General features: G+C 44.4%; 1 protein-coding gene across 2 annotated transcripts in view; it reads right to left on the bottom strand.

Moving 5' to 3' along the window:
- DGCR2 (DiGeorge syndrome critical region gene 2) overlaps window positions 1-14,281 on the bottom strand; it is a 99,463-nt gene that overhangs the window by 56,063 nt on the left and 29,119 nt on the right. The window contains exon 2 of one of the 2 annotated variants that reach the window (XM_060612997.3): window positions 8,315-8,437. The exons of the other annotated variant lie outside the window; for it this stretch is intronic. Within the exon in view, the coding sequence (XP_060468980.3) occupies window positions 8,315-8,437 (123 nt within the window). The remainder of the gene's footprint in view (window positions 1-8,314; window positions 8,438-14,281) is intronic. 2 annotated transcript variants of the gene reach the window in all.

Raw genomic sequence — 14,281 nt, 5'->3', positions numbered from 1 at the left:
GTTTTCTGTGGTTTCCTTTAGCTTTTTGAATATATTTAAGATAGTTTTAAAACATTTGTCTAGTATGTCCAATGCCTAGGTTTCTTCAAGGATAGTTTCTACCACTTAATTGTATTCCTTTAAATGGGCCATGTTTTCCTGTTCCTTTGATTGCCTTGTGATTTTATTGTTGAAAATTGGGCATCTGAATAAACAGCCACCTTTCCCAGTCTTTGCAGACTGGCTTTGTCTTTGAAGAAGACCTTTGCTAATTAGCAGGGTTTGTTCTGAGCCTTGAGACCAGCCTGGAGTGAAGGCTTAACGTCTCCTCAAGTCTTTTCCGCACATGCATCTTGCCTGAGCCTGTGTGTGAACTTTTCTGATTCTTAAGTATACACAGCTGTTCTTAAAGGTCTTAATTTTGGGGCGCCTGGGTGGTTCCATCAGTTAAGCATCTGACTTCAGCTCTGGTCATGATCTCAAGGCTCATGGGTCTGAGTCCCGCGTCGGGCTCTGTGCTGACAGCTCAGAGCCTGGAGCCCACTTTGGATTCTGTCTGTCTCTCTGCCCCTCCCTCGCTCATGCTCTGATTCTCTCTAAAAAATAAACATTAAAAAAAACAAACAAACAAAGGTCTTAATTTCACAGAGTGTCACCCAACTCCTCAGGGTCTTAAATATTCGATTGTATCCCTCACCCCTAGTACCTTGCCCCAGGCATCTGCAGCTCTGGAGTCCCCTTGCAGCTTTCACAAACACCATTTTCACAGCTTGAGATATGAGCATCCCCCCCCACCCCGCCCCACCTCAGAGAAAACAGGTATCCCCAAACAGCCCCAGACAAGCTCAAATATTGCAGGTAAGGTCTGCCCTGCTCCCTCCTGGTAGAGGCAGGGAATTTGCAACTGGGCTGTTGCTCCCCTCAGATCTCCTGTGTACTGGGGGCGGGAGGAGAGGGGGAGGGGAGTGGGTGGTGCAAAGGTGCGTAAAAATGCCACCAAACTTCGTACCATTTCAATGTGGCTTTTTCTCGACTAGGTGTTCCTGTAGACCTCTTTTCCAGAGCTTCTATAAAATTATTTTAGCTATTCTCTAGTTTCTTGCTTCATGTGTGCGCCCTCTGTTTGGGGATGAGGGTTTGAAGTTTCCTAGACTGCTGTTTTGCAAGATGTCAGATATATTTTCAAAGTTTGCTTTTTCTCCCTAAATTCTAAGTCTTTCTCATATATATCAGAGGTTATCATGTGCCACATTTTGCTCTAAGCACTTTATAGGTATCATGTTATGTAAGTCTCACCACAACCCTAAGAGGCAGGTACTATTATTTTTCCCATCTTATACTAGAGGACAATGAAGTTCAAAACCCATCTTGCCCACAGAACCACAGCCAGTAAGTGGTGGGGGCAGGGTTCCAGCCCTAGCAGCTTGGTTCTAAAGCCACCACCATTTTTCACACAGCAGAGTTAGCCACCTCAGGTCACTCTGTGCTGACCCTTTTGGTCCAGGATGCTTTTTATTTAGAGTCCAGTGAGCATCCAGTAGATGTTTTTTTCTAGAGTCGAGAAAGCACTGGCTGTCTTTCAGGTCTAAGAGGAAGGTGGTCCAGGAGCACCTGGGTGGCTCAGTTGGTTAACCATCTGATTCTTGATTTCAGATCAGGTCATGATCTCATGGTTTGTGAGATCAAGCCCCACACTGGGCTCTGTGCTGACAGTGCAGAGCCCGCCTGGCATTCTCTTTCCCTCTCTCTCTGCCCTCCCCTGCTCAATTTCAATCTTGATCTCTCTCTCTCTCTCAAAATAAACAAACATTTAAAAAAAGAAGGTGGCCCAGCTTATCAGAGGCTCTATAAACACTAGTGGGGTTCAAGTGAGCCTCAAGGTGGGGAGCAGAGTAGGAGAGTCAGCCTTTTAGTTGGGAATCCTCTATTATGTTCATACCTCTTCTACCCCTTCCAGAAGTGCCAGTTTCTCTAGGAAAGACTCCTCAAATCCTTTGCCTAGGGAAACAGCCCTGGCTGCTGGCACTGGAACAGCAGGGCAGAAAATATGGCTGAGGGTCTCACCTGTCCCCATAGAGAATTTATCTTAATTCCTCTTTTTGTCTCTTAATATTTATTTAAATTAACTCTCAAAAAAATATTTCAGTGGAATTGACACACAATGTTATATTAGTTTCAGGTACACAACATAGTGATTTGATTTCTCTGTATGTTACGCTATGTTCACCACAAGTGTAGCTACCATCTGTCACCATATAACGCTGTTACAGTATCATTTACTACATTCTTTATGTTGTGCCTTTTATACCCATGATTTATTCATTCCATGTTTTATTTCATTTTATTAATATGAAATTTATTGTCAAATTGGTTTCCATACAACACCCAGTGCTCATCCCAACAGGTGCCCTCCTCAATGAATTCCTCTGTCTTCAACCTCCACGGCTTCCCTCTGCTGGGCCTGGTGTCTCCTATTTTTCTGACTTTAAGTCCAAGTGTTGTCCATCAGACATATAATGCAAGCCACATTTCAACAAGAGAGGAAATTAATTTTAATAATTTAACCCAATATATTCAAAATACTATCATTTCAGCACATAATCAATATAAAAAAGTATCATTGAGGTGTTTTACTCTTTTATTGTACTGAGTCTGATATTCGGCATGTACTTTACACTCCAAGTCCATCCTTTTTCGAAATGGTCACAGTGCTCAATAGCCACACGTGCCTCCTGGGTACTCTACAGGGCAGTGATGGTATAGAAAATAAACCTCATGTCTGCCACTAGGAGAAAGAATCCTCTAGTTATGCAGAGTGAGAAGGGAGACAGGTGGTGAAGGAGAATCCCACCAACTCCATCCGTTCCCATGCCACGTGCCCACCAGCCTCAGTATCTCACGCCTCCAAGCCTTTCAGGGGTGCTGCTCATCAAACTGGCCCATTTCCTAATGGTCTCTCTCTCTCAAGCAGTCTCACGGTTACAGTTTCTCTGCCATGTTAAGTCAGTTTTCACTCGCTTCCTATTGGCTTTTCTTGGGGGGGGGGGGAGGGGGAAGCTTTGATAATATCTAACATATTCCAAAGAACATATATATAACACATATTTAAGAAATAAAGCCTAAAAATACAGTTGTGAGCCCCCCATCTCAACCCCCACCCTACTTAAGAACTCAAACATCAGCTGTAGGGTTGTTTCTCCCAGTTTTATCCTCTGTCTCCCCACTGGGGAAGAATCAGGAGCCCGAATTTTGTGTATCAACATTTTGCCTTTTTTCTTTTGGTTTACCACACATGTATGTAGCTATACATAAGATAATGGTCACTTTGCTTGTCTTTATTGTACTGTACATACTTTTTGGCAACTTGCCTTCGTAACCTACAGGCTGTCTTGAAGACCCACTGATGTTGCTGCAAGAACCTACCATTCACTCACTGTCGTTGGTCCATAATATGCCATCGTGTGAACAAAGACATTTGGGTTGTTTCCAAGATGTTTATTAGTATGAAGAGTGCTACAGAATTTCTCTAGAGTTCCACCAAATGGAAATCATGGATCACAGAATACAAGAATGTTCAGCTTTGCAAGTTAATGCCGGTCCATCAATTTACCTTCCTCAACAGCAGCAGATTAAGATTTCCAACCCACTCACACCCTCTCCAACACTCAGTTTTGTCAGATGTCTTAATTTTTGCCAACAGACAGCTTAATTTTTGCCAATCTAAGTAACTGTAAAGCGGAATCTCACTGTAGCCTTGGAATACTAATGAGGCTGAGTATCTTTTTATATGTTTAACCACTGTTCTTGTTACTTTTTCTTTGACATGCCTGTGCGTCTTGTGTCCGTGGGTAGGAGTTCCTTAAATGTGCTGGACTATAATCCTTTATGGGCTATACATGTTGCAAATATACTCCCACTATGGCTTATCTGTTCACATTCTTTATGGGTACCTTTTGATAAAGGGAAGATCTTAATTTTAATCTAGTAAACTGGTCACTTTTACTTTAGAGTTGATATTTTTTATGACTTAAAAACAAAAACATGGGGCGCCTGGGTGGCTCAGTCGGTTGAATGTTGGACTTCAGCTCAGGTCATGAACTCGCGGTTTGTGAGTTCGAGCCTTGCATTGGGCTCTGTGCTGACAACTTGGAGCCTGCTTCAGATTCTGTGTCTCCCTCTCTCTCTGCCCCTCCCCTGCTCATGCTCTGTCTCTGTCTCTCAGAGATGAATAAATGTTAAAAAAAAAAAATTAAAAACAAAACCAAAAAAACCTTTCCTACCTAGGTCATAAAAAAGTATTTTCCTAGACTGTGTTCTAGAAGCTGTTCTTCAATTAACCTGAAACTGGTTTTTCTGTACATTGTGTATACATTCTTTCCCAAGTGTCACACACTATGAACTGAGGAATCTATCCTCTGCCCCAGAGATACGTAATTCTACTTTTGCCAGGTACTGTTTCTTGGGCCTATTTCTGGCAGCTCTTCTGCTGCATGGGCCAATCTGTGCTTCCCTGAACCAACAGTCAAGTCAGCCTCGACACTGATAAGGCAACTGTTCACACCTTACTCTTCTTCAAAGTGTCCTACAATATTAGGACTTCATTCTTCCAAACGTTTTAAAACTGACTTGTCACATTTCCCCAAAACCCCTGTGGAGATGCACTGAATCCACAGATCAATGTAAGAACAGGTGACTTAACCACATTGAGTCTTTCTAGCCAAGAAAACCCTGTTTCTATTTATTCAAATCTTCTTTAATGTCTAATAAAGTTGTACACTTTTCTCCATTTAAAAATTATATGCATCTTATGTTAGTTCCCATTTACATCAAATATAGTTCAGTCAGAAGAACAGAAATCATGCTAGGTATTTCAAAAAGAGAGGAGTTTAATAGAGGGAACAGGTCCTTTCAGAACAATCGAAAAGGCCAGAGTGTGCATAAAAGTGAACCACCTGAACCTTCCCTTTTACCTCTGCAGTTGTAGTCCAGAGTCTGGAAGCTGCCCACAGGACAGGAAATGACAGAAAACCTCTGCCAGTTTCACAGCTGCTCTGCAGCCCAGCGGCAGCCAGCCAGAGGAAGATGTGGAAACCCTGCACTTCCTCATTTGGGGCTAAGCCCATGCACCCGCACCACTGCCAGAGGAAGAAGGAGCCCACCTCCCTTCTACCTTGCAAACTTCATGGGCAGGATCTCATGGGCCAACTGACATCCAAAGCCTGCTGGCAGTGGGGTCTGAATGTTGTAGCCCCAGCCTTGCAGGCCAGACTATATCCAGCATGCCACCCGTTTCCCATCTTCCCCAAACATGCTGAAATTACTGGTCTACTGTTACATCTTTTCCCATTTTCTTTGTCCCTGTGGTTTTATGTTTTTATACTCTTTCACTAAAATTTTAGCAGGCTTTCAGCAGGATGATGAAATAATCTTGTATGGTCTCTCCAGAAGTCCTGAAGTCCATGTTCAAAAACCTGACCAAGTGTGGCTAAGGCTTTGCACAGGTTTACTTAAACTCTCCCCAGATAAAGGAAGGCCACAGCAAAAGTGGTTATCAGCTAACCCCCTGTCCACACTCCTCTCCCCACACACAAAGATTTTTCTTCTTTTTCTTTGTTTCGGTAGGGGGAAATGTTAACGAGGATTTCACATACTTGTGATGTTTTTAAAAAATTAATTTTTAAAAAATAAACTAGGAAAAATTGGACACAATTTCAGCAATTATTGATTTACAGAAGTGAGAAACAAGCATGAGAAACAAGCATTATATTATTCTTTGTATATTTTGATAACTTTCATTTCTCAGAATTCCAACTTTAAAAACAAATAGAAATCAAAGCTTATCCCCTACCTGGATCATGGCATGCCACTATCCCATGGAACAGACAACAGTACCAGACCCAAGAGGAGGCCAGGAGTGAGCCTGGAGGCGGACAGTGCCTCAGCCCTTCTACCTCTCCTGGAATACTCCTCGGCCCTGTCAGGCTTCCCTGAGTTTTCACGCACTGCCATGCTCATCAGGCCCTCAGTGGTTGGGGCCTAGAGCACATTATCCATCCACTCAGAAATCTGGGCTCCCGTTGGATAGACTTTATTTCTCTTTTCTGGGGAGAAAATATGGCAACCTATGTAACCTCAAATCAACATTGTGCTGAGCAGACTTGTGACCCTCTGTGCCAGACCATGTGACCCAGAAATCAAATCTAGTCCCTCCCTTTATCAAATCCACAGCAGATGGAGAGATGAACAAGATGAACTAGAGTGGCTACTACCGTTTTCAGGTTCTATACAACAGGGCAGTTACTGTGCCTCAGCAAATAAGTTGTGTTCTACTTTAAAGCAAACGAAGAATCATTTGGTTCTTTGCTCACAGTATTCTCTAGGAGGCTGGATATGAAGTCTCACCCTGTAAGTCAGACCTGGGGAAGCTCTCAGTCACAACCACTGGTCCTCAACAGATGACCGAACATGGAATATCAGCACCCCAAGCACTGAGTGTTTCATGCTCTCCGGGCTGGTACCAAAGGAAGGTGCAGGTGGGCTCCCAGACACAGGGCTGTCCCAGAAGCTTCTGCCCCAGCTGCCACCATTCAAATTCATCTGGAAAGGCAAGTACCTGACCACAGACATTTACAATCCAACGAACAGGCTCAAGGGATGACGGGGGGTGGGTAGGAATGCCCTCTAAATGGCCATATTTTCAGGTAAATTCAGTCTGACCAGACCACTTCTGTTTCTTATTTGGAAGCCCCTTCAAAGAACTGTCCCCAGCTCAAGTGTCACCTATTTGATACCCTACTGGATCTCCCTGGTTGGAGTTAATTGGTTTTCCTTCAGTACCTGACTTACAGGAATTATAACACTCCTTCTATTTACTGAATGTTAAAAAGGACCTCTGCTCTAGGCCAGGTCACACTTAGAAGGAGGACAGGTCTCCTGTTCTCAGGGAGGTCTAGAAGGAAAGATCAAGCATGGGTACAGGTAATGGTGAGAATTACCCATGGTTTGGGGCTCTTGGGTGGCTCAGTCGGTTAAGCGTCTGGCTCTTTGATTTTGGCTCAGGTCACAATCTCGCAGTTGTGAGATCAAGCCCCGCATCGGGCTCCGTGCTGAGCATGGAGCCTGCTTGGGATTCTCACTCTCCTGCTCTCTTTGCCCCTCCTCTGTTTTCGCATGGGCAAGTGCGTGCACTCCTTCTCTCTCTCAAAATAAATAAATAAACATTTAAAAAGGAATTACCAGTGGGGTTCTGGATGCTGTCACAGGGAAGGAGCAGGTGCTGGCAGAAGCAAACCTCCAGGCAGAAGGCTCAGAGATGCCTGCTTGCTGTGGTATCATCTGAGCCAAGCCCTGAAGGACAGGTAGGATCTGCCCACATGAAAACAGAACAAGAGAATCCCAGGAAAAGAGAAAGGCATGAATGAAGCATGTGTTTTCCACACACGCATGAGCACAGGGAAGACACTACCACCTCCCACCCCCAGAGAACCAGAGATGTAGCAAACACTGTTACTCATGGGTATGTCAGATTCCCTGAAGGTGCTGGGACAGAAACCAAATGGAGAACCAACAATTTAGACTTTCTGTGGCATCTGCATAGATCTTTAGGAGCCCATGCACTGTCAGGAGAAAACCAAGTGAAAGATTACTAGGGACTGAGTGAGCAGGATGGGCTGGCCGAGCCAAGACAGTCCAAATGACCCGCAGGATTCTAGCGAAGTCTCAAACGGCACCTATCTCTAGAGCCAGGTATGGGGGGAGGCAAGAGGGCATCACACTTCAGGGGTACTGCTCTCAGGGCCAGCAGTGCCTTCTGAAATGTGACGTCCTTGGCATCCCTCTTGCCTCATCCCAGCCCCAACCCTGCCGTCTTGCAAGTTCTGGGATCTGCCCATGTTGGGCATCTATTTTTAAAAAGCAGAGAAAGAGGGGTGCCTGAGTGGCTCAGTCAGTTAAGCGTCCAACTTTGGTTCAGGTCGTGATCTTGTGGTTCGTGGGTTTGAGCCCTGCATCAGGTTCTGTGTTGACAGCTCAGAGCTCTCTGACAAAGAGCTGTGTTGACAGCTTGGAGCTTGGAGCCTGCTTTGGATTCTGTGTCTCCCTCTCTCTGCCCCTGCTCATGCTCTGTCTCTCTCTCTCAAAAATAAACATTAAAAAAAAAATTTTTTTTTTAAGCGAGAAAGAGAGAGGGGAGAGGGTTAGCTCAACATAACCTTCCAATGAGTGGATACAGCACTGGCTGCAGCAGACATCATCCTCCACCACCCCCCCCCCCCCCAATCACACAGCTGTCATGGAGAGGCAGGGCCACTGGTGTCCACCTGCCCGACACACTCACCTGGACAGTCAGCTTCGTCGCTCTCATCCTCACAAGTCACCCAGCCGTCACACTGCCAGGGGAGGGGGATGCACTGGATGGCACCACTGCGACAGGCAAACTGCCCCGGGTTGCACCGCAGTTCTGTGGAACCAAAGGGCAAGAGGCCATTGAGGAAGCCGCAGCAGCAGTGGAGACCTGTGACAGCCAAGCCTGCCACCACCGGGTCCTGCTGCCGCTCAGACCCATGAGTGTGGGCCCTACACAGTCAGCCTGCCCACAGCCCACCTCCTCAGGGGCCTGCACGCGTGCCCCAAGGAGGAGCCAAGAGCTGTGCCTGTGACACAAGTCCCCAGAGCAATGCACCCCCAAGACATCGATCTTTATGCACCACCTCAAATACACACTTGACACTTCTGCTCCGAGTCAGGCCCTGCACTAGACTACAGAGGTCACAAGAGGGCACACCTCTCACCTCCTGAGGGATTCTGGGTCAACAGGGATGAGACACACACACACAGGTTTCTGACAAAGGGCAAATCAGTAGGGAGCACCACAGGAGTGCTCAAACAGCATGAAGGAAGGAGAAACTGCCTGCACCTGAGGGGCTCTGGAATCCTTCTTAAAGAAGGTGGATGTAAACAGGGTTCCCAAGGCAGGTTGACAGTTTCAGTAGACACACCTGATGTAGGAAAAGAACATTCCAGTAGACACATCTAACGTAGGAAAAGAACATTCCAGAAAAAAGTTAAGGCTTATGGAACTATCACAAGGCAGGAAAATATGCCAAATAGACTTATATTTCTGGTCGTGAGCTGACAAACGACCAGAAATATAAAAGAGGTCAGACTGTGGAGACTCTGACCCTTACTGAGAATGTTGTAGACAGCCAGAGGTAATTTAGTCAGTTAAGTAACATGATGATATCTGTGTTTTAAGCAAGGTAGAACTGGCAGTGATTTCTGGAAACAATTATAATAGAGGTACCACACAAAAATATTAAATATTTCAGCAAAGTAAAAGCTTGAACTGAGGCAGGGTCAGCAAACTACAACTCACAGGCCAACTCCTGCTCTTTCCACTTGGTTTTTAAATAAAGTTTTATTGGAACACAGCCACAAATACCTATGGTCTGTGGCTGCTTTTGAGCTACAACAGCAGAGTTGTGACTAATGACTAACAGAGACTAAATGACCTGCAAAGACAAAAATATTTACTCTCTGGTCCTTCAAACCAGACTTGTGAAATGAGGGAACAGCTGCTATATGGAAAAAGCTAGAACCAAGGAAAAGCATGAGGTGTGAGGGATGAGGTCTTGCACACCAACCCGATGACACAGGAAGAAGAAACAAACAAAGCTCACTTACGAACGAAAATACACAGCTCTATCTGCTCCCTCTGGGGTCTTCCTTGTCCTGGAATCATTCCACTGAAATCCAGGAAGGAAAAGGAACTATTCCCATCCCTGAGTCCTGTCCCACCACTGGCCTAAGTAACAAGAGGCAATCATCACTCTAATTAACCAAGGAAGACAAACCTAGCAAATCAGGTAGGACGTGGAAGCTAGGCCTGACCCCTCCCCTCACCACCACCCCTAGACAGCCACGTTGGGCATCGTGTGCCTCAGTGTCTGTATGTTCAGGAGAGCCCCTTCAGTGCTCTGCAAAGAGGGACAACCCACATCCCCACCAGGGTCAGGCATACATCTGAGAGTCTTCCACTCTGAGGTGGGGATGGAACAAGGGCCAAGGCAAGGAACTGGGAATCCAGTGTTCATTCCTCTCTGCCTGCCACTACACACTGGTGATAGATCAGTCCATCTAACCATAAGGAAAACCTTGTTATATATATATAACACTGACAAAATAGTCACAATGGTGTATATTTTGTAAAGGCTTTCAGCCAAGATGGAGTTATAGGCATAGTTAACTATTCACTTGAAACAACTAGGGGGAGAAAAAGGATAACATAAAAGAAAACACCAGTATTCCAGACATTGACATCAAACAACAAAGGATAATGTCCCTGAGTTAGGAAACATATGAGGTGAGCCTTACTGCCTCAAGAACATTTCCAGGCTACAAAGCAGGAAGAGGGACTCCAGGGCAGGTTGGGGGAGGGGGGTTGGGGGAGGTGGGGGGCAGGTGCAGAAGACTCTTGGAGGTGAGTGGATACAGCTAAAAATTGGGAAAAGCCAGGCAGGCAGCAATCATAGAACAGCTCCAGAAAGTCCCGGAGAGAGATGCACAGATGTTAAGACTGCAAAGATCCAGGGGCACCTGGGTGCCTCAGTTGGTTAAGCATCTGACCATGATCTCACAGCTCGTGAGTTCGAGCCCTGCATCCAGCTCTGTGCTGACAGCTCAGACCCTGGAGCCTGCTTCAGATTATGTGTCTCCATCTCTCTCTGCCTCTCCCCTGCTCACGATCTGTCTCTCTCTCTCTCTCTCTCTCTCTCTCTCAAAAATAAATAAACATTAAAAATAATTTTTTTTTTTTTTAAACTCCAGAGATCCAGAGAGGAATTCCTCGGGGAATGAAGCAAAGTACTTGATCAGTGTGTGGTGTGAAGAAACTACCCCAGGTTGGAGAGAAAACTACCCTATAGGATAACAGGGAAACAACAATTGCAGTTCAGCAGGACCACAAACGGTGTACGTTCTCAGGACCCAGAGTGGAAAAGCTCATAACCTGTAGGGCATTAAGTAAATTTACTCAGATGAGTCCTGTCTCGTTAGTGGAGAAAAATTAACTCCAGACTAAACGCAGCCTAACAGTGATTAAAAGCAAGAGCTGAAAGGATCAAGTTGTTTCCAAGTAACATCCTAGAACAAAGCTCAAGAATATTTATAGGAATGCAAAAATAGGCAACAACCAAAAAAGGCAAGATTCACAAAGTCTGGCATTCAATAAAAAAATTACCAGGCATACAAAGAAACAGAAAATTATGACCAAAATGAAAAGAATTCAATCAAACTGACTCAGAAATGGTACAAATGATAGGGTACACAAGGACATTAAAGTTAAAACCGAGTTACAAGTGCTCAAGAAGCTAGAGGAAAAATCAAACACATTAAGTATATATGGAAGATTTTAAGAAAGAATCAAACCCACTGCCTAGAGATGAAAACTACAAGGCCTAGCATGAACAGATTCAGTTTTACAGAGGAAAAGATGAGTGACTTGAAGACAACATAAAAACTCTAAATTAAAACACAGCGGGGATGGCACAAAAACAGACACAGAGACCAATGGAATAGAATAGAAACCCCAGAACTAGACCCACAAACGTATGGCCAACTAATCTTTGACAAAGCAGGAAAGAATATCCAATGGAAAAAAGACAGTCTCTTTAACAAATGGTGCTGGGAGAACTGGACAGCAACATGCAGAAGGTTGAAACTAGACCACTTTCTCACACCATTCACATGGTGAGAATAAATTCAAAATGGATAAAGGACCTGAATGTGAGACACGAAACCATCAAAACCCTAGAGGAGAAAGCAGGAAAAGACCTCTCTGACCTCAGCCGTAGCAATTTCTTACTTGACACATCCCCAAAGGCAAGGGAATTAAAAGCAAAAATGAACTACTGGGACCTTATGAAGATAAAAAGCTTCTGCACAGCAAAGGAAACAACCAACAAAACTAAAAGGCAACCAACGGAATGGGAAAAGATATTTGCAAATGACTTATCGGACAAAGGGCTAGTATCCAAAATCTATAAAGAGCTCACCAAACTCCACACTCTAAAAACAAATAACCCAGTGAAGAAATGGGCAGAAAACATGAATAGACACTTCTCTAAAGAAGACATCCGGATGGCCAACAGGCACATGAAAAGATGCTCAACGTCGCTCCTCATCAGGGAAATACAAATCAAAACCACACTCAGATATCACCTCACGCCAGTCAGAGTGGCCAAAATGAACAAATCAGGAGACTATAGATGCTGGAGAGGATGTGGAGAAATGGGAACCCTCTTGCACTGTTGGTGGGAATGCAAATTGGTGCAGCCACTCTGGAAAACAGTGTGGAGGTTCCTCAAAAAATTAAAAATAGACCTACCCTATGACCCAGCAATAGCACTGCTAGGAATTTACCCAAGGGATACAGGAGTACTGATGCATAGGGGCACTTGTACCCCAATGTTTATAGCAGCACTCTCAACAATAGCCAAATTATGGAAAGAGTCTAAATGTCCATCAACTGATGAATGGATAAAAAAATTGTGGTTTATATACACAACGGAGTACTACGTGGCAATGAGAAAGAATGAAATATGGCCCTTTGTAGCAACATGGATGGAACTAGAGAGTGTTATGCTAAGTGAAATAAGCCATACAGAGAAAGGTATGGTTTCACTCTTATGTGGATCCGGAGAAACTTAACAGAAACCCATGGGGGAGGGGAAGGAAAAAAAAAAAAAAAAAAAAAGAGGTTAGAGTGGAAGAGAGCCAAAGCATAAGAGACTCTTAAAAACTGAGAACAAACTGAGGGTTGATGGGGGGTGGGAGGGAGGGGAGGGTGGGTGATGGGTATTGAGGAGGGCACCTTTTGGGATGAGCACTGGGTGTTGTATGGAAACCAATTTGACAATAAACTTCATATATTGAAAAAAAAATAAATAAATAAAACACAGCGGGGAAAAGGCTGGAAAAAAATGAACTGTGAGCTGTGGGACACATGGACAGAGCAGGGGGAGGGGGAGACGAACAACAGACAAAATATTTTAAGAAACAATGGCAAAAAACTTCCCAATGTGATGAAAACCCATAAATCCACGTCAGTCAGTGACCCCCAAACAGAAGAAATAGAAAGAAGACTAGTCTAAGGCAAATTACGATTAAATTGCTTAAAACCAGCGATAAAGAGAAAATCTTGAGTAGCCAGAGAGGGGTGCCTGGATGGCTCAACTGGCTAAGAGTCCAACTCCTGAATTCAGTTCAGGTCACAATCCCAGGGTGGTGAGCACGATCCCGTGCTGAGCATGGAAGCCAGCTTAAGATACTCTTTCGGGGTGCCTGCGTGGCTCAGTCCAACTTCGGCTCAGGTCACAAGAGCATGGTTTGTGAGTTCAAGCCCCACATCGGGCTCGCCAATGTCAGTGTGGAGCCTGCTTTGGATCCCCTGTCTCCCTCTCTCTCTCTGCCTCCCCTGCTCATGCTCTCTCAAAAATAAATAAAACATTAAAGAGAGAGAGAGAGAGAGAGAGAGAGAGTAACCAGAGGAAAAAGACATAGTCAGCACAGGAAAACAAAGACAATGGCAGATTTCTCATTAGAAACCATACAAGCTGGAAGACAGTGGAGCAACACTTTTTAAACTTTTTTTTTTTTTTACATTTATTTATTTTTGAGAGACAGAGCACAAGTAGGGAGGGGCAGAGAGAGAAGGAGACAGAATCCGAAGCAGGCTCCAGGCTCGCAGCACAGAGCCCGATGCGGGGCTCAAACTCACAGACCATGAGATCATGACCTGAGCCAAAGTCGGACGCTCAACTGACTGAGCCACCCAGGCACCCCTGGAGCGATACTTATAAGTTCTGAAAACAAAAAAAGCAGACACCCTAGAATTACTTAAAGCAAAAATGGAAGTAGAACTTTGACAGCAACACAAAAGCTGGGAAGGGAAAAGCAGAAGCATACCATTTCAAGGCTTATGCTACAGAAAAAGCAGTCTGTCACATGGTCAACTGCAGAAAGTTAAAGATGAATACCACTAAACTTGCACAAGAATTTTAACAAATTAGCCAACAAAGAAGACAAAACTGAATACAAATACTCAATCCAAAAGAAGGCAAAAAGAAAAAGGAAACAAGTGGTACAAATAGAAAATAACAAAATGGCAGATTTTAATTAATTTTGCCTAATCAAACAGATGAGCTGATCCAAACACCCCAGTTAAAAAGCAGAATTTGTCCCATAAATTAAAAAAAAAAAAAAATTCCCAAGACCCAATTACATATGGTCTAAATGAAACCCTCTT

The sequence above is a fragment of the Panthera onca genome, chromosome D3, assembly GCF_046562875.1.
Source record: "Panthera onca isolate mPanOnc1 chromosome D3, mPanOnc1 haplotype 2, whole genome shotgun sequence".
In the NCBI taxonomy this organism is placed as follows: Eukaryota; Metazoa; Chordata; class Mammalia; order Carnivora; family Felidae; genus Panthera; species Panthera onca.
Note: the sequence above shows the minus strand (reverse complement) of the source record. Positions and strands in the feature narration are given on the sequence as shown.